Source organism: Haemorhous mexicanus, chromosome 10, assembly GCF_027477595.1.
Source record: "Haemorhous mexicanus isolate bHaeMex1 chromosome 10, bHaeMex1.pri, whole genome shotgun sequence".
NCBI lineage: Eukaryota > Metazoa > Chordata > Aves > Passeriformes > Fringillidae > Haemorhous > Haemorhous mexicanus.
The window spans coordinates 16,910,855-16,932,964 of NC_082350.1; the positions used below are offsets into that span (position 1 = coordinate 16,910,855).

The 22,110-nt window shown below is 63.4% G+C and overlaps 1 protein-coding gene across 7 annotated transcripts; it reads left to right on the forward strand.

Annotated features, from left to right (window-relative positions):
- Positions 1 to 327: 327 nt before the first annotated feature.
- On the forward strand, positions 328 to 21,104 carry TNK2 (tyrosine kinase non receptor 2). 7 transcript variants are annotated; one of them, XM_059855535.1, is made up of 16 exons: positions 328 to 802; positions 9,996 to 10,176; positions 10,321 to 10,391; positions 11,604 to 11,816; positions 11,907 to 12,059; positions 12,259 to 12,536; positions 12,612 to 12,738; positions 12,830 to 12,976; positions 13,327 to 13,421; positions 16,183 to 16,377; positions 17,798 to 17,889; positions 18,412 to 18,456; positions 18,673 to 19,988; positions 20,407 to 20,502; positions 20,592 to 20,719; positions 20,827 to 21,104. In XM_059855535.1, exons 2-16 carry the CDS (start codon positions 10,014 to 10,016, stop codon positions 20,831 to 20,833), a joined length of 3,126 nt encoding a protein of 1,041 aa, XP_059711518.1. In that variant the 5' UTR covers positions 328 to 802; positions 9,996 to 10,013; the 3' UTR covers positions 20,834 to 21,104. The 7 variants fall into 7 exon arrangements, with proteins under 7 accessions (XP_059711518.1, XP_059711517.1, XP_059711520.1 ...); XM_059855534.1 differs by having other exon boundaries at positions 329 to 802; positions 9,999 to 10,176; XM_059855531.1 differs by lacking the exon at positions 328 to 802 and adding an exon at positions 8,638 to 8,930 and having other exon boundaries at positions 9,999 to 10,176.
- Positions 21,105 to 22,110: the final 1,006 nt, after the last annotated feature.

The following is a 22,110-nucleotide window of genomic DNA, read 5'->3' on the forward strand; positions in this document are numbered from 1 at the left end:
CACTCGCGGCGTGCAGGAGGCGGGGCTGGGGGCGCTGCCCCGCGGCCAGGAGCTGGTGGCCGGCGGCGGGGAACCGAGGGGCGGCGGGGGACCGGGCCGGTGGCACTGGGTGCCGCTGGGCGAGCGGACGAGTCTGCAGGAGTGGGGCGAGCGGCCCGGGCCCGTCACCGCCCTCAGCAGCCCCAAGCCGGGCGCGGAGCCGCGGCGGCCCCGGGAGCGGGGGGCGGCGCGGGCGCGGCGGCGGGCGCGGGGCGCGGAGGAGGCGGCGGCGGGCGGCAGCCCCGGGGCGCGGCGGGCGCGGGGCGCGGTGCGGGGCGTGCAGGAGCACGGCCCCAAGGTCCGGCAGGAGCAGGGCCTGGCCCGGCGGGCGCAGCAGGAGCGCGGCGGGGGGCGACGGGACGCGGCGAGCCCCCCGGCCCGCGCCCGCTGGTGGGTGCGGCGGGGCCGGCAGGAGGAGGGAGAGGCCCGAGGCGGAGTGCAGGAGGAGGGCGAGCTCTACCCGGGGGAGCAGGAGCACCGCGGCGGCAACCCCGGCGCCCGGACCCCGGCACACCGCCTGAGCCGCAGGAGGTCCGCCCGGGTGTGAGGCCGCACCCCGTGCCCGGTGCCCGCTGCCCCGGGGGTGATCCCAGCCGCGTCCCGGACGTCGCCGGCGTCGATCGTCGCACCCCGCCCCGGCAGGTGTGCGGGCTCGCCTCGCCTGGCATGCCGGCTGTCTGGAGTGTCGCCGTGCCCGTCCTCGCCCTCCGGTGACGCTGCAGACTCGGCGCAGGATGCGGTGGCAGTGGCGGTGAGCACAGAGGTAAGGAACGAGGCGCGACCCCATGGTTGGGGGTGCTGCGAGGAGCAGGGGGGTTCAGGGCTTGGCACTGTGCTGCTGCCTGGTTGACAGCTGAGTGTGCCGGTGTGTTGGCACCGTGCCCCGCAGCACTGCGAGCTGCGGTGCTTCCCTCGTGCCCAAGCACTGCGGGACTGCTCAGTCCCGGCCGGCAGCAGGCCCGACCTGCTCCAGCTGCCCGGGCAGAGCAGGCAGCAGGGTCTGGTGTGAGTGGGTGCCTGGTGCCCTTGAACTCTCCTAAACCACAGCGGAAGCTGGGGGAAGGTTTTTTTTTTCCTGGAGAAAAGGCAGCTTTGCTCTTTCTCTTCCCTGGGCTCGTGGGAGCTGTGGCACTGAACAGAGGATCCTTGTCCTCCGGGGCCAGTCCTGCACCTCGGGGTGTTGTACTGCGGCCGAAACCTCGAGCAGCAGTGAGGTGCCGGGAGCCTCTGACCTCTGGCCCAGCGTGCAGCATCGTGGCTATGTCCAGCTGTGTTGTGGCAATTTTTCTCTGAACAGTACAGGACCATTTGGAACTTTGCTGGTTTTGCTTTTTTAAATAAAAGTTTTAAGTTAAACTTGGTAAGGTGGTGCTGACAGTCCAGACAAGGATCCCACCATGCCAGGCAAATCCTGCTCAGCTTCTCACAGCATGATTAGACCCCTTACCCACTCTGAAGCAGCAGCTGGGAAGGAGGTTTGGAGCTGGACAGAGGAGCCCAGGCAGGGACAGTGTCTCTTGCAGCAGTGCTGGGACTGGGCTGTCTGGGCAGGACAGGCTGGGGCAGAGCCTGGCGCTGGCACTTCCCCACACCCTCGCCTCCCTGGGGCCACTCGGTGCAGCGGATATACTGGAGTGTCCCAGTGCTGCTGGGCTCCGGCATCGGCTCAACACCTTGCAAAGGGTGTCCCTTTTGCCAGGTGATGTGGGCTCTGCTGGTTGTACATTCCCCCCTCTTACTCAGCTGTTCATTGAGCTGGCTCAGGGAAAAGCTTTCAACAAATTTTTTGGGCTATGGGCTTTGCTTCTCCTAAAAACAGGTCCTGCCTTGTGAAGTGTCTTTGAGTAGGTCTGTGCTACCAGGCACCTCTTTAGGGAGAAGGTCCAGAACAGACCCTGGGTGCTGCACACCCATCCTCAGCTATGGCCCTGCTTCTACTGCCAGCCCTGAGCCCACAGGTGCCCGCAGGGAGGGGGGGGGTTAGAAGCAGCTTCCGCATCCCCCATCAGGCTGCGCCGAGGCCTGGGGGTGCAGGGTTGGAGCTGTGCAACCTGTTACCAACCCCTGGAGCTACCAGAGCCTCCTTAGCCAGGTATTTGTTAGAGCAGGGTGGGGTGTAGTGGGTATGGCTGGGAGGGCTAGCAATGCTTTCCTCCTCCTTGGGCAGCTGCCAGCCTGCTATCCCACTGTGACTCAGCCTTGCCAGGGCAAGGGGGGCTCTCCTAAGCAGAGGAGCAGCCCTCACAGGAACCATTAACTACTGTGAGTTTGTAGCCGAACCCTGTCCTAACCAACTGCAGGCTAGACTTGACACCATGCCTCAGTTTCCCCCCAAGAAGTCCCATCCTGCCCATGGAGCCACCTCGGTTTTGACTTCAGTTGTGTCCATGAGGGATGATAGCTGTCAGGGACAAAGCATCCTGGGGAGCATTGCCCACTTGTATGGGTTTTGGGGGACCAGAGGATGCTCTGCTTCATACACAGGTCGTGCCAGGATAGAAAGACTTAGGAGAAAGTCTTGTTCTATCCCTTTGAGCAGCCCTGGGGGAGGGCCACTGCTGCCCCTGCAGCCTGGCTAATTAGGGTGCTGTCAGTTAGTATTAATGACTGGCAAATACTGAATGGTCTGGCTAGGATGCTGTGCTGCTCTGGTGCTGGGGAACTGCGGGAATTGAGCCTTCATTCCCCCCTTCCAGCTCTAGGGGTCCCAGCTCGCCTGCTCCCAGCCCAAAGGGGAGATGCTGCTGTGTGGATGTGGTTTTGTGCCAGTCTGGCCTGAGACCTGACAAACCCGTTTTGTGCCAGCTACAGCCTGGCCCAAGGATACGTCCTGTGCTGGGGTGGAGATGAGGGTACTGCTGGCAGCACCCCTGGGTGGAGGGGCAGGTTGGACCAGGGCTCAGGGTGCATCCTGGTGCCCCCCTTCCCTGGCAGGACTGGGGGCAGAGCTCTCCTGGGGGGCAGGTCCACAAAGGCTCTTCCAACTGCCTCGGCAGAACAGGTCATGACTCTGGATGCAGAGACACTTCCCATACCTTAACCCCCAGGAAGTCTGGAGTGTCTGGGGTGGACAGATGGGGGTGCCAGGCAGGGATGCCCATTCTGAGTTCTCCCACTTTGCCCCAGGGGGAACCTGTGACCGGTGTCACCTGAGCCCTGACGTTTTTCTGCCTCGCACACTGCCCGGTTCTCCCTTAGCAGTGCCAGCCCCAGCGACAGGGGCTGGCACTGCTAAGGGATCCCCCTGTGCTGTCCTGTGGCCCAGGTGAGATCAGTGCAGGGGGCTGGCAGGCACAAACCAGCCTTGCATCAGGGCAGGGTGACAGGGTCCCTACAGTGGCAGTGACACCAGGGCTCAGCGATGCCAATCCTGCTGCCCTCTCCACCTCCCCAGCAATGAGGGGTGCCAGGGACTCTTGCTTTGTGTGTTTGTCCCCCAAAACACTGCACTGTGACCCTGCCATGGTGGGAGAGCTTGGCGCTGAGGTGAGGATCAGTTATGGGGTCAGCAATAGCTGCCCATGCCGGCGAGCTGGGAGGTGCAAGACGAGCTAAGTCCACCCCAGCTCGACCTGCGGATTTAGCAGAGGAAAGAGGCTTAGGGAGAGGATTGGGGCTGTGCCAGGATGGGGGGGCCCCCCCACGTGCCTGCGTCTTCCCGCACATCCACTGCTGCAGGCAGGGGCTCAGAGCAGGGGACGCTCTGTGCTGCCATGGGGCCAGGCTCTGGGAGCCCAGAGATGGCAGCGAGGAGGAGCCTGGCACCTCGGCCTCCCCGGCCACCCCTGCCACAGGGGTCACTAGCCCTCCGTGCTGGCCCCCCGAGACCTCCTGCTTGCTCCATCCAGCCAACCAAGCAGCATCAGGTGCCAGCACCGAGGGAGGTAAAGCACCCACTGATATGGGGGTACATGGGGTGGCACAGTCCAGCGAGGGGCTGGGGACAGTCCCCGGGGAGCTGGGTGGCAGCAGCATCCCTCAGGTAGGCAGGATGCAGGCGGCAGCCCTGCCTCTGGTGGGAGCGGGGTGTGTTTGTACGCGTGGATATGTGTGTGTCTGCACACCTGCGCCGTGGCAGCCGGGCTGGGGAGTGTGTCACCACAATTTGGGGCCGCCCTCGGGGCCCTGCCAGGACTGAACAAGCCAGCCCGGGGTGACGGTGCGGCTGCCCTGCTGCCGCCGCAGTCAGTGAGATCACTTCCAGGCGACACAGCTGCCAGGAAGGCGGCAGGAAGGTGGCAGGCAGGCTGTGACAGTGAGCAGGGTGATGTGATGGAGGTGAGTGGGGGACCTCTGGGAGCTTGTTTTGGGGACCCACCACTTTCTGGGGCCCTCGGTGCGGGGTGGTGGGCATAGAGGATGCTGTAGCACTGGTCCCAGGAATGTGGGGCCAAGTGTGGTGTCCCATAGGGCTGAGGAACGCCAGTGTCCCCACAGAGGGGAGGGACACCTTGTGTTCAGTGTTACTGTCACATCCTGGAGGGTAACCACTGGAGGATAACCCCATCCAGCGGTTATCATTGTGGTGGGACCCCCCTCAGGGTGGGAATAGCAGGAAGGTGAGTCAAGGCTGGCAGGGCACAATGCCATTTGTCCCCTTGTACAGTACCAAATCATTTTGGTGTCAGTTAAGCATGGGCAGGCCAGGACGCCAACGTGTAGGGGGGTGTGACCCAAATCCATGCCCAGGGCTGTGGGGACAGGGGCTGACCCTACTCATCCCCACAGCATCACCTTGCCGGGGCAGGCTGGTGCGGGTTTTGGGGTAGCACAGGGCGGCTGGCTCCGGAGGGAAGGTGGCATAGCACGTGCATCAGTCACCGTCCCGTGGCGTGCCAGCGCGGTGACGCCGGCGGGCCGTGCGCGGGGGCGGCTCGCTGCTCCCACGCCGCAGGCCCGGCCCGCCTCAGCTCCGCGGCTGAGCTCACCTCCGTGGTATGGCAGGAGGAGTCGCCAAGGGGCTGTTCCCGCCCGGCCCCTCAGCCGGGGCAGATCCCCCCGGGATTGTGGGTGTTTGTTTCTCTGGAGCAGAGACAGGGGAAGGGGGGGCAGGACACGCTCTTGCCCCCTGCCTTGGCGCGTTGACAGCCTGCTGTCACTCCTTTGGCAACACCGGGTTTTCGGGGCTCTGTGGGGGAACTGTGATGGGTCCTGGAGGTGCTTCTGGGGGTCAGAGTGGGGCATAATACCCTGTGGCGGTGGCATGAGGAGCAAACTGGTCCCCGGGGACTCTGCTGTGTCCCCAAGGACAGACAGGTCACAGGGGTCTTTGAGGGGGCTGCAGCCCCACAGACGCCCCCACCCCCGATTTCAGCCTGCTTGTGGCTGTGGTCCGGAGGCTGCGAGAGGGACTGTGGCTGGGCAGCACTGGGCTACGGGCCGGTCCCCATGTGCAGGTGTGGGGGCTCCCCATTCAGGGAGGTGTCTTCCTGCTGGGGGCTGTGCCAGCTGCGGCAGCGCCTGGCAGAGGTCTAGGAGACCCCCAGCCCCCTCCGAGGGGGTGGGGGGAGAGGATTGACCCTGGCGTGGCCGTCGGACCCCCATCCCGGCGGCACCCCCCGGGGCCTGGCTGCTGTGCCAGCCCTGCCGTGCTTGCGCCAACGCTGCTGGTCGCTGCGGAGCAGCCATCTTCCCGGTGCATCCCATCCCCCTCTGCCTGCGCAGGGAAGCGGGCGGGATGCTGGGGATACTGCCAGCGCCAGAGCCCCCCCATCCCTCTGCAGGTGCTTCCCTACCCATCCTGCCTGCTGTAAGCCCCGGCTGGTAGACGATGGTCCCCCCTCATCCTCCTCCTCCGCCTGGCTGCCTGGTGCACCGTGCCGGGGTGCGGGGCGAAGGGGGCTGCGAGCGCGGCGATGCCACCACCTCTGCACTCAGGAGCCGGGACAGAAGGTGGGCTGTTGGGCTGCCGCGCCGGGAGGAACACAGTGGCGATAGGCTGGGATTGGGGAGAGGGCAAGCGCTCAAAGGGCTGCCCCCCTTCTCTTTTCCCTTTTCGTCTGCATCCCTCCATCCATCCTCCACCCCCCCAACCCCCACCATTGCCGTCGCGGTCACCTTCACCCTCTCGCTGTTTTCCGGAACTGCAGCAACTTTCTGCCATGTGATCCCAAACCCGGCTCCAGCCCTCGCCGCCCCCAGGCAGACGCGGGCGTCTCCGCAGAGCCCCCCACTCGCCGCTGCGCCGCAGCCGCCGCCTCAGCCATGGGCGAGAGATGCGACTACCAGCGCTTGAGCAGCGCCGAGGAGGAGGAGGAAATGCACGGCCCCCTGCCCCACAGCTTCTCGGACAGCACCGGGCAGCGGGCCCTGCGGCTGGGCAGCAGGCGCCTCACGCCGCCCCCCCGGCAGGATATCGCCCCGGGCATGCCGTGCCGGCGGGTCAGTGGGGGGGAATCGGTAGAGGGAAGCAGCGGGGGCCCCTTGCTGAGCTTGATGGCCCCAGGATGGGCATGGGTTGGCAGCTGACATGGAGCACGGGGGATCCCCGCATGGCATCTCTCCTCTGGAATGTGCTGTACCCCGCAGCATCCGGGGCAGCATGACACCCCCTCCTTGCTTGGCTGTGCTCGCATCCTGACCCACGGGAGAGGGGCTGCCTGCTTCTTCTTGCTGGGGAAACTGAGGCATGGGGGAATGGTGTGAGGCAGTGAGGCTCAGCTAAGCTTGGCACAGCTCGTGGAGGGGGGGGCACGGTGCCCAGCGTAGGATGCAGTCCCCCAGCTGCAGCGCTGCAACCAGACGGTGGCCCTGCAGGCTGCCATCCCCACAATGGAGTGTCCCTGGGAGATGTCAGGCTTTGCATGAATGTGGGGAATGTGTAGGTGCAGGGGGCTTGAGGTACAGCACAGGTATTGTGGTGTTATTAGGGATAGATGTGATGCGGGGGAGGGAAGGCGGAAAGGAGGGAGGACTAACCCCCCACGTGCCAGCTCGGACGGGTGTGTGCGCTGCCAGGCGAGCATGGAGGCGACGACCGTGCCACAGCGGGGGCGGGCGCCGTGGGCGCGCAGGGGGCAGGCGGCTCCAGGTGCGCGCCGGGCGGAGGCGGGAGCAGGACGGTGCCGGCGGCGGCGCCGCGGTGTTTGCGCACGTGCGGCCGGGCAGGGCGGCGGCCGCGAGCGCGCGGAGGGGACGTGCGTGGGGGGCGGCTGCGGTTGTGCAGGTGGCGGGAGGCACGCGGGGGGATTGCTCCTGTGTGGTCCTGGGGTGCACGTGAGCGTCCTCAGCACGCACCGTGCATGAGCCTGGGTGCACGTAGGGTGCGTCCCTGGCGCTGCAGGGATGGGTGTGCATGGCAGGGGCGTGCAGGGCACCAAGGGCCGAGCAGCACCTGTGCGGCGGGTCTAGGGGATTTGAGACTTCCCCAGCTTAGGATGGGAGTTTGCTGGAAGGATGCCTCGCCCCACTCAGAGTCGAGGTTGCAGGATCACTCCCTGTGCATGCGGGTCTATCGCAGAGAGGGAAATTGAGGCGCGGAACTTCCCCTGGCATGGTGGGCAAAGCTGCGTTCCCCATTCCCTTTTGGAAACCTGTACTCCCGATGTGAGCGCTGAACTGGGCAGCCTCACCTGGGATTTGGGGGTGCAGGAGGCAGTGCACTCGGTGCCGGTGCCGGTGGGTGCCATTTCTGCTTGATGAGGGTGATGCTCTGTCAAGGCAGGACACCCCCCACCCCCGGTGTCTCCTGAGCTGGGACGGGGGAAGCTGGCGCGTGGCAGAGGTTGGTGCCGAGGGCACTGTGCCCAGTTGTCCCCAGTCAATGGGCTTGTTGTGCCCTGTGCTTCTGCTGTTGGGTGCCAGCTGGGATCCCAGTAGCAGTGGAAGCCCCAGTGGTGACTCCTCCTGGGGATGCATTTAATTCCCTCTCAGCTGCCCCCGTGGAATAGGAATGTCCACGGTTTGGGGGGCCAGGCAGGCGGGGGCTGGGGCAAGAGCCCCAGGGTGCTGTGCTCTGCTGTGGGTCCTTCCTCTCTCACGCTGTGGCTGCCGGCGTGGCCAGCTGCTCTCCCTAGGGAGCCCGGGGCGGACAGCACTGCTGGGGTTGAGTGCCAGCCCTACCAGGGAAGGGGAGCGAGCCCCAGGGTGCTGGTGGCACCCCACGGCAGAGCCCCGTGGGGGCTGGCAGCTGGGCAGCGGATATGTTTGCCGAGCCAGAAACTCCCCCCGCAGTGCCCATCGCCCTGGCATCCTGCCTGTGGCCTCGGTTGGGGAGCAGAGAGCCGGATGTCTCTTCTGCCTCCCTCCCTCCCTGCTTCCTAGGGGGGAAACTGAGGCCTGGGAGCGTTTCCCAAGGCCGGGGCGAGTTTCCATGGCAATGGGAGCGGGGGTCCGGGCTCCCAGCTGCCGGCAACCGCCGAACAAGGGAGAAAGCGGGACATTGATGGGAGCCCGGCCCCTTGGGCGCGCGTCCCAGCCCGGCTGAAAATAACCCTCCTGGGCAGCGCTGCGGGCAGGCGGCCGGGACCGAACCCCGCTGCCAGCGAGGGGTCCCCAGGAAGCGGCTCCAGCCAGGGGAGTGACCCCCAGCCCTGCCGGCCGCCACCCCCCGCCCCGGCCCCGTTGCGTTGGGGAAGGGGAGGGCCGGCCGGCCAGAGGATCGGGAGCCGGATGGAAGGAGGGGCAGAGCCACAGCTCGCGTCCGGCCGACGGACAGCCCGAACCCCTTGCCCGCTCCAGTGGGGGTCTGTGGGGCGGTCGAGCCCAGGGGACATCTCTGTAGCGCAAATGAAGGGACTGCGGGTGCCCCGGCTGCAGTGAGCGGGCTCCCCGGACGCCGGCACCGGGGAAGGGACATCAGCGGTGCCAGGGGCTGGCAGCCAGGCAGGATGCGACGCTTCCAGGCTTTGCACCGATCCTTCCCCTTCCTCACCCGCTTCCGCCTCTACCGAGTAAGTGCCGACCCTCGCCCCGTGCGGACCCTGCGCTGGCCGTCACCCGCCTCTGTCCCCGTCGCCTGCGGGCAGGGGAGCCGCAGCTCCCTTCGCCCCGTGTGGCCCTGCATGCCCCCATGCGCCCCCGTGCCCAGCTGCTCGCCGCGCCCGCCGTATTTTTAGCCCAGTGCCGAGAATTGTTAATTGCGGTGACGCGGCCGAGGGAGCCGAGCACAGCGGGTGAAGACGCCAGGGGCCATGTCGTCTCCCAGGGTAGAGGAGAGGATGGAGGGGGCTGCCGCGCTGTGGAGCTGGGATGGCGGGTCCCAGCCTCTCACCCGCACTCAGCAGGAGGAGGCAGAGCCATATCTCGTTGCAGAACGGTGGTGGTTAAAGTGGGGAAGAGCCAGGACAACAGGCAGGGATGGGGAGTCGGGTCGGGGAGGATGGGCTCCAGCCCTTCCTCTCTGTGTCCTGGCACAGCTGGGGGCTGATGCCAGCAGCATTGGGGTGTCCTGTACCTCAGCACCGGAGAAACAGAACCCTCCAGAGGCCCAGATGTTCGTGTCTGCCCCCTCCCTGTGTCTGCCCAGTGAGGTGCCACCACCCATAGCAGAGGAGACCTACTGTGAGTATGTACTTCAGCTCAGCCAAGTGTGCGGGCATGCTAGGGGGCCACGATGGTTGTCCCTGCTGGGGACAGCTGTCACCTCCCTGCTCAGCCCTTGCAGCTGAGCAGAGAGAATTGGGCAGGCACATCTGTCCTGAGATTTTGCCTCCTCCTGTGTCCTTGGCACTCCTGACCAGGGGATAGCCTGTGCTGGAATGGAGGGGTGGGCTGGTATTTCTGTGGGCAGGACAGGGCAGACTGGGGCGCCCTTCCTATCTCTGGGGGTCCTGCTGATTGGGGTGCCTGTCCTGGGCTCCCCCAGAGAGATGGTGACAGGCTCAGGAGATGACTCCACTAGTATCCCTCACAGCAGCACCCCAGCCTTGGTTCTGAACTCCTCTGGGTGACTCCCCCGGGGGATAGGGCAGAGGGGAGCAGAGCAGGGTTGCCCCTAACCCGATGTTGTGTCCCAGCAGAGGCTGAGCTGTAGCATGCAGGCGGAGGAGGGCACGGACTGGCTGCTGGAGCTGCTCACTGAGCTGCAGCTGCAGCAGTACTTCCTGCGCATCCGAGACGAGCTCAACGTCACACGCCTCTCCCACTTTGAGTACGTCAAAAATGAGGATCTGGAGAAGATTGGCATGGGACGCCCCGGTGTGTAGATCCCACCCAAACCTCTCCCCTTACCCCTGGCTGGATGTGTAACATCTTTTGGGAAGCCCACAGGAGCATATGGGGCTGGAGGGGACCCCTACCCCAGCTAGCTTGTGACAGCCACTGTGTCCCTGTGTCCTGCAGGCCAGCGGCGGCTGTGGGAGGCAGTGAAGCGGAGGAAAGCCATGTGCAAGCGGAAATCCTGGATGAGCAAGGTAGGGATGGGAGAGGGACAGGTGTGGCAGAGAAACTGAGGCAGACAGGAAGATCTGGATCTCTCCCTGTACCCATTCCAGGTGCCTGGCTCCCCCACGTCCCTAGAGGCTGACAGGGAAATTGGCAGAAGCCACTGCCATCCATGCCCTGCCTGAGTGTGACCCTGCCAGTGTGCGCCCTCAGTCCCCCTCAGGCTCCTGGGTCACTTCCCATCAAATGACAGCCCTGCAACCCCAGCACTTAGAAAATTCATGTTATTTGCCTCTTTGTCAGGAAACTTGTTTGCAGCGAGTGAACCAGAGAGCCTTGCTCCAGACAGCTCTATGGGCAGCATTGGTGCCCAGGACACTGCCCACCCTGCTGCCTCACAGCAAGGGGGCAAAGCCTTGTACCTGCAGGCTGGGGCACACTGTGGCAGGGGACCTTGGGATGCTCACATATGCCCTGATACCATCCCACCCAAAGCTGGTACTTCTGGCACCCTGTGGCACCTGGCACCCCAGAAGCACAGAGTTTGGCAGAGACTAGTTTGCCAGCTGGGCACTGGGCCATGGCCTCTCCCCTGTGTGACTTGTCTGCGCTGGGACATGATGAGGATGGGCTTTTAATAGAAGGCTACTTCTATTAAAGAACAAATAGCAGAAATGCCACCTCCCACCCCAGACACATGCTGGGCCCAGCCCCCGCACACCCTGCTCAAGACTGTGATGGACCCTGTTCCATGGAGCACATCATCCATCCCAGCTGAGGGAGATGGAAGGAGGGCCCATCCCTTCTGAGTGGTGGCAGCCTGCTCGCATTGCAAAGCCCATGTCGCTGCAGGGATGTGTCACCAGGCTCAGCCCAAGCTGGAGGTTTCCCTTGGCTTTGTGCCCAGGCACATTGTGTGGCCTCAGCCTGACCAAGGAGTGCCCAGGGCTCTCTGGCTACCGGCCTGGTTTGCTGTGGCTGCTGGGGAACTGCTGCAGAGCTGCTGCAAGAGAAACAACCCCTTCCCTCCACGGGAATCGCAGCTCAGTATGCTGGCAGCAGGAGGAACGGAGCCCTCTCCCACAACCAGCCTTCTCTGGGTTATGGGTCCAGTTATGGGTCGTCACTAGGTTCCAGTGTGTACAGCTGAAGCAAGGAGTTGTGCCAGAACTTCTCACTTACAGACCCAAGGGCTTAGGGTGTTTCCATGCCCACGTTTCACCCTCCTCCACGTCCCACAGGTGTTCAGTGGGAAGCGCCCAGAGTCGGAGCTGCCGCCCCAGCCCCAGAGTACCTTCCGCAAGCCTCCCACACCACCACCCCCTGAAGCTGGGGGCCAGCACTCCCTCACCTGCCTCGTGCGGGAGCGGGACCTCTCAATCTTTGAGAAGCTGGGTGACGGCTCTTTTGGTGTCGTGCGTCGCGGCGAATGGTGCACACCTGCTGGCAAGACGGTGAGGGGCTGCTCTGGGGGGTGGGGAGCCAGGCAGCGGGACCACACACAGGGGAAGACATTTCAGAACTCATCCCTCCTTTGGCCATAGCTGAATGTGGCAGTGAAGTGCCTCAAGACAGATGTGCTGAGCCAGCCGGAGGCACTGGACGACTTCATCCGGGAGGTGAACGCCATGCACTCCCTGGACCACAGGAACCTCATCCGCCTGTATGGCGTGGTGCTCTCCCACCCCATGAAGATGGTGAGTGGGGGGGATGGGGCCCACCCCAGTGACACCCCTATGGGGAGGAGGTCCCACATGATGGCATGAGCCAAGCCAGGTTGGGTCTGTACCCCAAGCCCTCTGCTGGCATTCCTAGTGGGGCATAAGAAGGCTGGAAACCAGCCCAACCAGGGTGGCCTTGGACTTATCCGCTTGCTGTCCTCATCCCATGGCACAGGTGACAGAGCTGGCCCCACTGGGCTCCCTTCTGGACCGGCTGCGGAAGAACCAGGGCCATTTCCTCATCTCCACACTGTGCCAGTATGCCATCCAAGTGGCCAAGGGCATGGCTTACCTGGAGTCCAAGCGCTTCATCCACCGCGACCTGGCTGCCCGCAACATCCTGCTGGCCTCCAATGAGCTCGTCAAGATCGGGGACTTCGGTCTGATGCGGGCACTGCCCAAAAATGACGATCACTACGTGATGCAGGAGCATCGCAAGGTCCCCTTTGCCTGGTGAGCCTTGGGGAGGGGGAGACCTGGAGAGGCAGCACCCATGGCCTTCTGATGCTCATGTCCTTCCCCCTGTAGGTGTGCTCCTGAGAGCCTGAAGACACGCACCTTCTCCCACGCCAGTGACACCTGGATGTTTGGAGTGACCCTCTGGGAGATGTTCACCTATGGTCAGGAGCCTTGGATTGGCCTCAATGGCAGCCAGGTAGGTGTACAGCAGGGACCTGCCCCCTCACCTTACCCTGCTGGTGCTGAGGGGGATCTGGGACACTCTGACAGCACACCTTGTCCAACAGATCCTGCACAAGATAGACAAGGAGGGTGAGCGGCTGCCACGGCCTGAGGACTGTCCCCAGGACATCTACAACGTCATGTTGCAGTGCTGGGCACACAAGCCCGAGGACAGACCCACCTTCGTGGCCTTGCGAGACTTCTTGGTGGAGGTGGGTGAGCAGGGAGGGGGACAGGAGCCCCAACACCCTATGCTGCCAGCTTGCTCAAGCATGGATAGAGCTAAGAATATTGCCAAGCTGGGAGGTGACATGGGGAGCTCAGGCCAGGCAGCCCTGCAGGCTGGGAGGTGGAGGGTGGTGACATGGTCACAGCAGGAAGCACCTGGTTTCTGCCTTGCCATCACACACCCCAGGGATGTGACAGCTGAGGAGGGGCTAATGGTGATGCTGTCTCTTATGTATTTCTGGGGTTTCCCTGCCCTCCTTGGAGCTGGGCCTGGCCTCAGAAGAGGATGGACATGAGGGGCTGCATCCCCTATTCTCACCCACTTCTCCCTCAGGCTCAGCCCACTGACATGAGAGCGCTGCAGGACTTTGAGGAACCAGACAAGCTGCACATCCAGATGAACGACATCATCACAGTCATTGAGGGCAGGTACTGCATGGGAGGGTGGCAGGTGTTGTAGAGGGGGATGCACTGCCTGCCAGCCTACATTGGGATAGGAAATGGGGAGACTGTGAGCACTGGCAGAGCTGTGGGAAGCAGGGTGGGGAAGGGGTGGCTCTGTCCCCAGCACACCTGGCCATGTACCCCACAGGTGGGCAGAGCTGGTATGTTTGTGGTCTCCCAGGCAGCACAGTGTGGTGGGGCAACCCGGTGTAGGGGGCACAGCCACCGCTGTGCTGTGGGCTGCACACTGCCCACAGTCCTGCCCACACCATCCCTGCAGACTCACCCCACGGTGTCCGGTGTCCGTGGGTTTGCCCAGGGAAACTGCACGCCCCAGGGCCGCTCCCTGCTGATAGTGGTGGGGACCGTGCTGCCAGCACCCAGAGCCTGCTACTGTCATCGAGCTGGGAGGGGCACCGTGGGGCTTGGTACCATGCTGGCAGAACCTGCTGTGGGCTCCTTGGTCCCTGCTGACCATGCCAGGGCACAGCCACCCCTCCACCACCCCAGGGACCTGGGACTGCAGTAGGGGCCCCTTTCGTCCCTGCATCCCTATCCCAGGATGTGCCTGTCACCTTTCAGCTGGGGTAGAGTGGGGACCTCCCAAAGGAGTTCCGTGCGCCCGCACTAGAGCCGGCCTCCCAACCCCGAGGGGAGGAGGAGGACGACTCTGTCCCCGTCCCTCCCTGTCCCCCGCCCCGGGCCGGCTCCCCGCGGTTAGTCACAACCCGGGGTGAATCAGGCCGGGTTTTTGTGTGTCTTCAGGGACCGGCTGCTCCCGGTCCGCCGCCGCGGGGATGACTCTTGCCCAGGGTCTGGCGGTTTAATTGCAGGGAGGGAAGGGGAGGGGAAGCAGCGTCGGCGGAGGGAGGGAAGGAGCGGCGGAGGGCGGTGCGGCCGTGCCAGAGCGCCTACATCGTCCCTGCCGCCGCATCGCGGCCGGGCTGCGGGTCCGCGCCCCCCGCCCCACCGCCGGCCCCAGGTGAGCCGCGGAGGGAAGGGTAGAGCGGGAAGAGGGGCCGGAGGTTGCCCGTCGGTCGGGAATTGCCGGGAGTGGAGCACAGCCGGGACGCAGCTTCCCTTGCCTCAATTTCCCCGAGGGACGGCGGTCCTTGGTGACTCCCGGTGGGTAGGTTTTGGGGGTGCGGACTCAGGGCACACGCGGTGGGTTCAGCAGCCGAGGGCTGGCAGAAGCCCCACCGACTGCCGGTACTCCCGGAGGCGAGCCCCCTCCCCGTGCCTCAGTTTCCCCGCCAGTAGGCACCCCGACCGCGCTGCTTGTGGGGATGCCCGGGCAGAGGTGGCGGGGGGAAGGGGGGTGGCCTCCTGCCGGGGGCTGCATCCGGCCCTGCCGAAGCCGCCCGGGGCACCGTAAACACCCCCCACCCCTTTTCAAGCCCCTGCCTGTCGTTCGGCGGGCGCCGGCTGTGCGTACGTGTGTGTGGGCAGGGGCAGGGACCTCCCTGAAAGCCCCCCGGGGACCCAGCCGCTCGTGGGAGGGGGCTGTCGCGGGAAGAGGAGCCAGGGCAGCACCGGAGCGGGTTTGTGCCGGGGGTCCGAGCTCGGGTTCGGTGGGACCGAGGCTGGGAGCAGGGAGAGTGGAGGGATGGCCCGGCTGCAGCATCCTTTGGTCGGGATGTGGCAGCGAGGGGCGCAGGGAGGGCGAGTGGAGGGGACCTCCCAGGGAGGGGAGCTGCTCCCCCAGCCTGCCGCAGTGAGGGAGGATGCCTGGTACTGGCTGGGCTCTGCCGGAGCTCTGCTGAGGGGTCCCCACACTGAGTAAGGCGGCTGGCTGGCGGCAGCGGGAAGGTAAACAGGAAAAGGGCTGAGCTGGTGGCCGGGGGTGACTCACAGGTGACTCCAGGAAACTGTGGGGCCCGTGCCAGCCTCACCAGGCTGGCACCCACACTGCCACTGCCCCCTGCCCACAGCACACACCCTGCTCATGGGGAGTGGAGGGCCCTGACAGGCAGGGGGGTAGCTTAGGGTCGGAGCCCCCCCACCATTTATTTGGCATGGTGCTGGGTGGGGTACACCACTTGGGATGCCTTTCCCTGCCCCATCCCTGTTTCCTCTACCAGTCCCTCTGGGTTAGATGACCACCTCATTCCCCCCAGAAGTGTCTGTGTCCTGGGCAACTTCCTGAGGACACACTGGGGACACTCAATAGCTCCAGGAAGACTGACAGCCTAAGCCTGCCTTTTGCCCATCTCCCCCTGCCTGCACGAGTCTGCACAAGGCTCATTGATAATGTAGGAAGGGAGAGCTGTGAGCTCCTCTCCCCATATGGGGGGAGAGGAAGACTCCACAGTCCCACATATGGGACCCCACAGTCCCCCATATGGGCCCCCCTTCAGATGCCAAGCGTGTTCCCTGTGCCATCCTTTAGTACGTGGGGCACAGAGGGATTGTTGACAAAGAGCTTGGTGCAGGCATCACCCCAAGGCTCCTGTGTTACTTGAGGCAGCAAGGAGGAAGGGGCATATCTTTGGGGACACAAGCATGGAGCTTTGTTCCCCACTACTTGCATTCCTTGCACCTGGTGGCGCAGAGACCATGTAGGGTGGGAGCCAAAGCGTACTGCCGTGTAGGGTTGGGATCCTGGGCACCCAGGTTCCTTCCCAGATCTGTCACCTCATGCCTTCATGCACTTGGACAAGTCATCTTCCCTCCTCCCCATCACTGGGGCAGGCGCGTGTCAACTTCCCATCCCCTCATCAGTAACGAGGTCCTTTTTATTCCTTAGGGCCGAGAATTACTGGTGGCGGGGTCAGAATAAACGGACCCTAAAAGTGGGCCAATTTCCCCGAAACACGGTGACCTCGGTGGCAGGGCTGTCAGCCCACGACATCAGCCAGCCACTTAAAAACAGCTTCATCCACACAGGCCATGGAGACACCAACCCGCAGCACTGCTGGGGGTTTCCCGATAAAATTGATGAGTAAGAAACTTTTTGTCTTCTCTGCATCCTCTGCCTGCTCCCTCCCTTCCCCGCTGCCCACTGGGCTCGGGAGCAAGACGCGGCTTGGCTACTGCCCCCCTTTTGCCTGTGAAGCATCTCTTTCTGTCCCCGCTGTGTTGGGAATGGTGGCTCTGAGTAGGGTCCCTGCAGCTGGACTAACTTCCTTGCCTCTTCCTACTAATGTGCTTAGGGATGTGGGGGGCTGCTGTGCTTGTGGCTGTCCTAGGCGGGAAGACCTTTGTGGCTGTCCTGGGGCAGGGAGACATCAGTAAGCACCACCCCAGAGGTGGCCACATTGCCCCAAAACACTTTTGGGGTGTCCCAGGGCTGCTAAATGTGCGTAGCTTGCAGCCTGTCCTCACGCTTCTAACAGCATGATTCTTTTTGAAAAGCAAAACATGAAAAAAATCCACTGAAATTATTTTTTTCTCCACCCTGCTCCATCAGAAGACACCTGGCGGGACTGTGATGTGGGGAAGGGGGGCTGGGTGCTTGTGCACCAGTGTCCCACATACTCTCTGCCAGGTGGGATTGGTTGTGCGACAGTGAGAAGGAGCACCTTGGCAGGGAGCATGTGGGGGTCTCTCTCAGGACTGGGCTGGAGGGATGTGGGAGGTCAGTGTGGTGGGGGATAGGATTTCAAAAACTGGAAAGCTCCTGGTGTGCAGGGCCAGCTCCTACCCTAGGCTCAGCCCATATCCTGGGATCACGATCCCGACTGCTGTTTGTTATCCCAGGCCTGGGACAGCTCTGCCGGTTCCCTCAGTCCCAGCCTGACCCCTCCGCAGCACCCCGTGTCATGGGCTGTTCCGGCGGCCCTCGGAGGGCTGAACCGAGGCGCCGTGCACGCGGATCTGGCTCGTGCCCCGGCAGGCCTCCCCGCGCCCCACTGCGTGGGCACGGGCGCTGGGTACGTGCTGCCCGGGCTGCCGAGAACGCACCGAGCTCGGCACACGCCCAAGCCTTCGGGCTGCGCCGGCTCCCGCCGGCTCCCTGGCTTGCGACGGCTCGCCCGGGCCTCCCAGCACCCACCGGCACGCGGTACCGGGGCATCCTGCCTTGGGCACAGCATCGCCCTGGGGCTGGAGGGGTGTCCTGGGCACCACACACTGCACAGGTACCCTACACGCAGTGCCCTGCTTGCAGTCCTCTGGGCATGGCGCAGGCAGCCACAGATGCACGTGGAGCCGGAGATGGGTGGGATGGCACTGGGATGGCACCAAGCTCTGTGCCGTAGCACTGGAAGCCTCTGGGGTGTGTTGCCCCAGCACTCACAGGTACGCACCAGGTGTGGTTGTGTGGTGGAGGAGCTGTGGGGTGTCCCAAGGCACAAGCCTGGTGAGCGAGGAGTCCCACGTGGCCCCTGCTGACTCCCAGGCACTCTCCTCTCTCCCCACAGGCTGTACCTGGGAAATCCCTTGGACCCTCCTGATATTTTAGGTGTGGACCCAAGTGCTGCCAGACCTACACAGCTTCCAGGGAGGGCTAAAAGTGAGTAGCTTTTCTCCTTCCTCCTGCCCATCAGCTGCACGAAGCCTCCATCCCTGTACGCTGCTGCCGGGGTGATGCCTGGATCCTCTCCTTTCTGTCTCTCTGCTGGCACTTGCTTTTTGCAGAGCAGGGGGAGCTGGAGTGATGGGGCGTGTTGTCACCTGGCCATACACCACTGCCAGCAGCATGGGCAGCTGGTGGCTCTGCCTGGCTGGACTCTGCCCTGCTGCCCTTTGTCTGAGTCCCTTGTCCCCTCCTGGCCTCCCACAGCTGGGCTCCCCAGTGCGGGTGATGTCGGCAGAGCTGTCACAGGCAGGGAACTCAGATGCTGTGCATATGCCACAATCCCCCTAAACCTACAGTTTTGCCTTGGCGGGGGGGGGGGCTTCCCACCAGCATCCTCCCCATGCCCCACCAGTGAAGGGGGACACAACAAAGCATGCACCCCATTAACAAGCACCCTGGCTGCCGCTTCTGTGTTCACCCTATGCTTCCCTTTCTCTTGGGTTCTGTCTTCTGCAGGGCAGCCTCCTCCGCGCCCACCTCAGCCTACCGTCCTGCTCACCAGTAAGTTGGGCTTCTTTGAGTGCTGCTCTCCTTTCTTCTTACCCTCTTTCTTTTCTCTCTTACCTGGGTGGCCTGGGGCAGGTGCCCTAGTATGCCTTGGGAGCAAAGAGGGCTGAAATTATGGGGTAGTTTGGGGGCTTGGAGATGTAGATTCCCCTTCTTGCACCCTAGGGATGGGTGCTTAGACCCTCACCATCTCTCTTTGCCCCCTTCTAGAGCCTTGCTACGACCCAGTTAGTGAGGAGGAGGAGGGTCTGCCAGGGGGTCTCCGGAAGCTCTGCCTGAAGAAGCCAGGCACAGGGAAGGGTCTGCGACCAGTCAAGCCATCAGCACGAGTACCGGGCACCAAGGTGGGCGAGCGGCAGCCCAGACGGCTGGCAGGCGAGGGGACAGCAAGCAGCGAGGTGACTCTCATTGACTTTGGGGAGGAGGTTCCCCAGGGTAGCCCCTCTCCAGTGGGAGAGCTGACAGCCCTGTCATTAGCTGAGCTGGCCATGGAGGCCTTCTCTTTGCTGGACAAGACCCCACCACAGAGCCCCACGCGGGCTCTACCTCGGCCACTCCACCCAACGCCAGTGGTGGACTGGGATGCCCGGCCCTTGCCCCCACCACCTGCCTACGATGACGTGGCCCAGGATGAGGACGATATTGAGGTCTGCTCTATCACCAGCCCCCCGAGCCGGCGGGGAAAGACCAACTATGGCTTTGTGGATGAGGGTGAGCGGGGACCAGCACTGGAGGACAACCTCTTCCTACCCCCCAAGGACACCAAACAGCCCAGCATGACACAGACTACCGAGCTCTTCGAGGAGCTGCAGCAGGAGTGCATGAAGAGGCTCAACGTCCCTCTGGGACCGGCCGCGCCAGCTGACGACAAGCCCCAGATCCCTCCCCGCATCCCAATCCCGCCCCGGCCCCTTCGCCGCAATGAGCCTGGGCGCTGGTCGGGGGACCTTTCCCCAGCTTCGGGGGGCGAGGAAGACCGGCCGCCCCAGATCCCCCCACGGGACCCGCTGTCCCGGCCCACTTCCCGGACACCCAGCCCCATGGCTCTGCAGGTGGGCTCACCCCAGCAACGTGCTGCCCTCTGCTCTTGCCTCTCCACCTCACCAGGGAAGCCCATGCCCACCACACAGAGCTTCGCCCTCGACCCTAAGTATGCCACCCCCAAGGTCATCCAGGCGCAGGGCAAGGACTGCTCCAAGGGACCCTGCATCCTGCCCATCGTGAAGGATGGGCAGAAGGTCAGCAGCACCCACTACTACCTGCTGCCCGAGCGCCCGGCCTACCTGGACAAGTATGAGAAGTTTTTCAAAGAGGCTAAAAGCCCTGAGGAGGTAGCAGCATCCCGCCAGGTCACCACAGCCACCGTCCGTCCCATGGTGCAGCAGCCATTGTCAGACTGCAAGGCCAACTTTTCCTCCAACAACAGCAACCCTGGGCCCAAGTGCCTGGTGAAAGCCTCCTGCAGCCTCCAGAAGATCGTTTACGATGGGCCAGATGTTTGCCGTCCTGCTGACAAGATCCGGCTGGTAAGTGTCATCCCCCAGCATCCATGAGAAGTGGGCTTACATGGGCAAGAGCTTTGCCCACCCTGTGCCTCAGTTTCCACAAGTTCAGGCCCAGGGGACTGGCTACAAGAAAGCCCCAGGTGTTCAGGTGGACATAAATGTCAATGCAATGCCAAAATGAGAATTGAAGGCCCTGGGGAGGAGGAAGGTGGCTGCTGCTATGGTCCCCTTGGTCTCTCTAGGCTGAGGATATTGTGGCCCACCCAGACCCAGGGGAGATTTAAGATCCCAGTGATGAGCGTGATCCCAGCTCCAGGCTGATAGTACTCCCTGAACACAGAAACAGGGATGGGGGCAGCCCCAGTGGTCTTCTGTTTCAGTCACAGGCTTCTTGCTGCCCAGGGGTGGCAGCAGACAGTGACCACAAGCTCCCCCCCAGGTGCAGGACACGGTGCATGGCGTGACCACCGAGGAATGCCAGGCAGCCCTTCAGAGCCATGGCTGGAACGTCCAACGGGCTATCCAGTACCTGAAGGTACAGCACACCCCTGTTCCTTTGTCCCCACTCCATCAAGAGTGGTGGCACCCCTGTCATCCCTCTGGCCATGCCCTGTCCCCTTGCAGGTGGAGCAGCTCTTCTGCCTGGGGCTGAAGTCCCGTGGTGAGTGCCAGCAGGTGCTGGAGAAGTTCAACTGGAACCTGGCACAGGCCAGCTCCCACCTCCTCGGTCCCTACAGCGCCACCCGCCAGAAGTAGGGACATCCTTGTTTTTGAGGGGGGCACTTCTCTATGCCACACTGCTCTGGGCAGACTGGCACTATCACTCCTCCTGAGTTCATGTCCTGTCTTCTCCTTACAGGTGGTGACAGCGGGGACAGGGCGAGCTGTGTCGGATCCAGAGCAGGCATCTCGCCATGGGGCCAGTCCCACCACCTCCACCCACACAACCTGCTGCAGGACTCTGGACTGAGCCCCCACTTGAGGGTGGAGGCACCCCTAAAGGGACCCTGCCTAGTGCCATAAACTTTCCAGGGTGCTTGTGCCCTGGCCTTGGCAATGGGCTCCATCCCCTGGCCCCTTGTTGAATTGTTTTTGTAAAGAGAAATGTAATTTTAATATATATATTATGTATATATATATATATATATATAAATATTCTATGGAGAGGCTGAGGGTGCTTATGGCCATCTCCCAGGTTTATCCCTACCAACGCACAGGCACAGGCCACACATTCATGGGTGCTGGTTCCTCCCTGCAGGCAGCTGGGACTGTGACCCTTGGGATCCACTGTGGGTTGAAGCTCGGGAAGGGATGCACAGACTCTGGGAATCCCCAGGAAGCTGTGCACCTATAAAACCTCCTGCTGAGTCCTCCCAGGCTGCTTTAGGGTGCAAAGTTCTCCCCATCCACCGCTGTTGGAGTTAGTCACAGTATATCCCACCCCCAGGCCCAACGCTTGAAGGCTGGGCATGGTTGTGCCTGCTCTGAGTGGGCAGTGTTTGCCTGCAGGGGAGCCCCCTGCAGCCGGGCCCCCCTTGCCCGGTGCCCCACGGCTGCCACCTGACTCATGCCCGGGCAGGGAGTGGCGGGACCGGCGTCGCCCCCACCCACGTGTGGCTGTTGTGCAACCGCGTGCCTCTGCTGCAGACGGAGCCGGGAGCAGTGCGGGAGTGGAGGGGTGGCTCCTGTGGGGTCCCAGAGCCAGTGTCACTGCTCACTCCCCGCTCCAAGTGGGTATCAGAACCCCTTAGCTGGGTTTCCTGCAGTGCTGCCTTCTAGCAGCAAGAGGAAGAGATCTTGGGATCAGGTGGAGGAGGATCTTGGTGCCCAAACCCACCAGGTCCAGGTGCTACCTGCTCCCCAGGAAAATCTGCTCCAGAGCTGGTGGCTCCAGAGGAGAGACCCTGTCATACACGGTGAGGAAGGGCTGCCTTGGCATGACCATGGATCCATCCCTGTGGCAGACAGGACCTGGCCACATCCTGTGCACCCACAGCTCCCTCTGCTCTGGTCCCTTGGCCCTCCCTGAGCATGGGGACAGGGAGCTGGTGCTGCTGTGAGCACAGTCACGCGTCGCTGCTTGGGACTCGGTACTTCAGTGTTCCTGCGTGAGGTGCAGCCGCCATGGCAGGGCTGTCAGTGA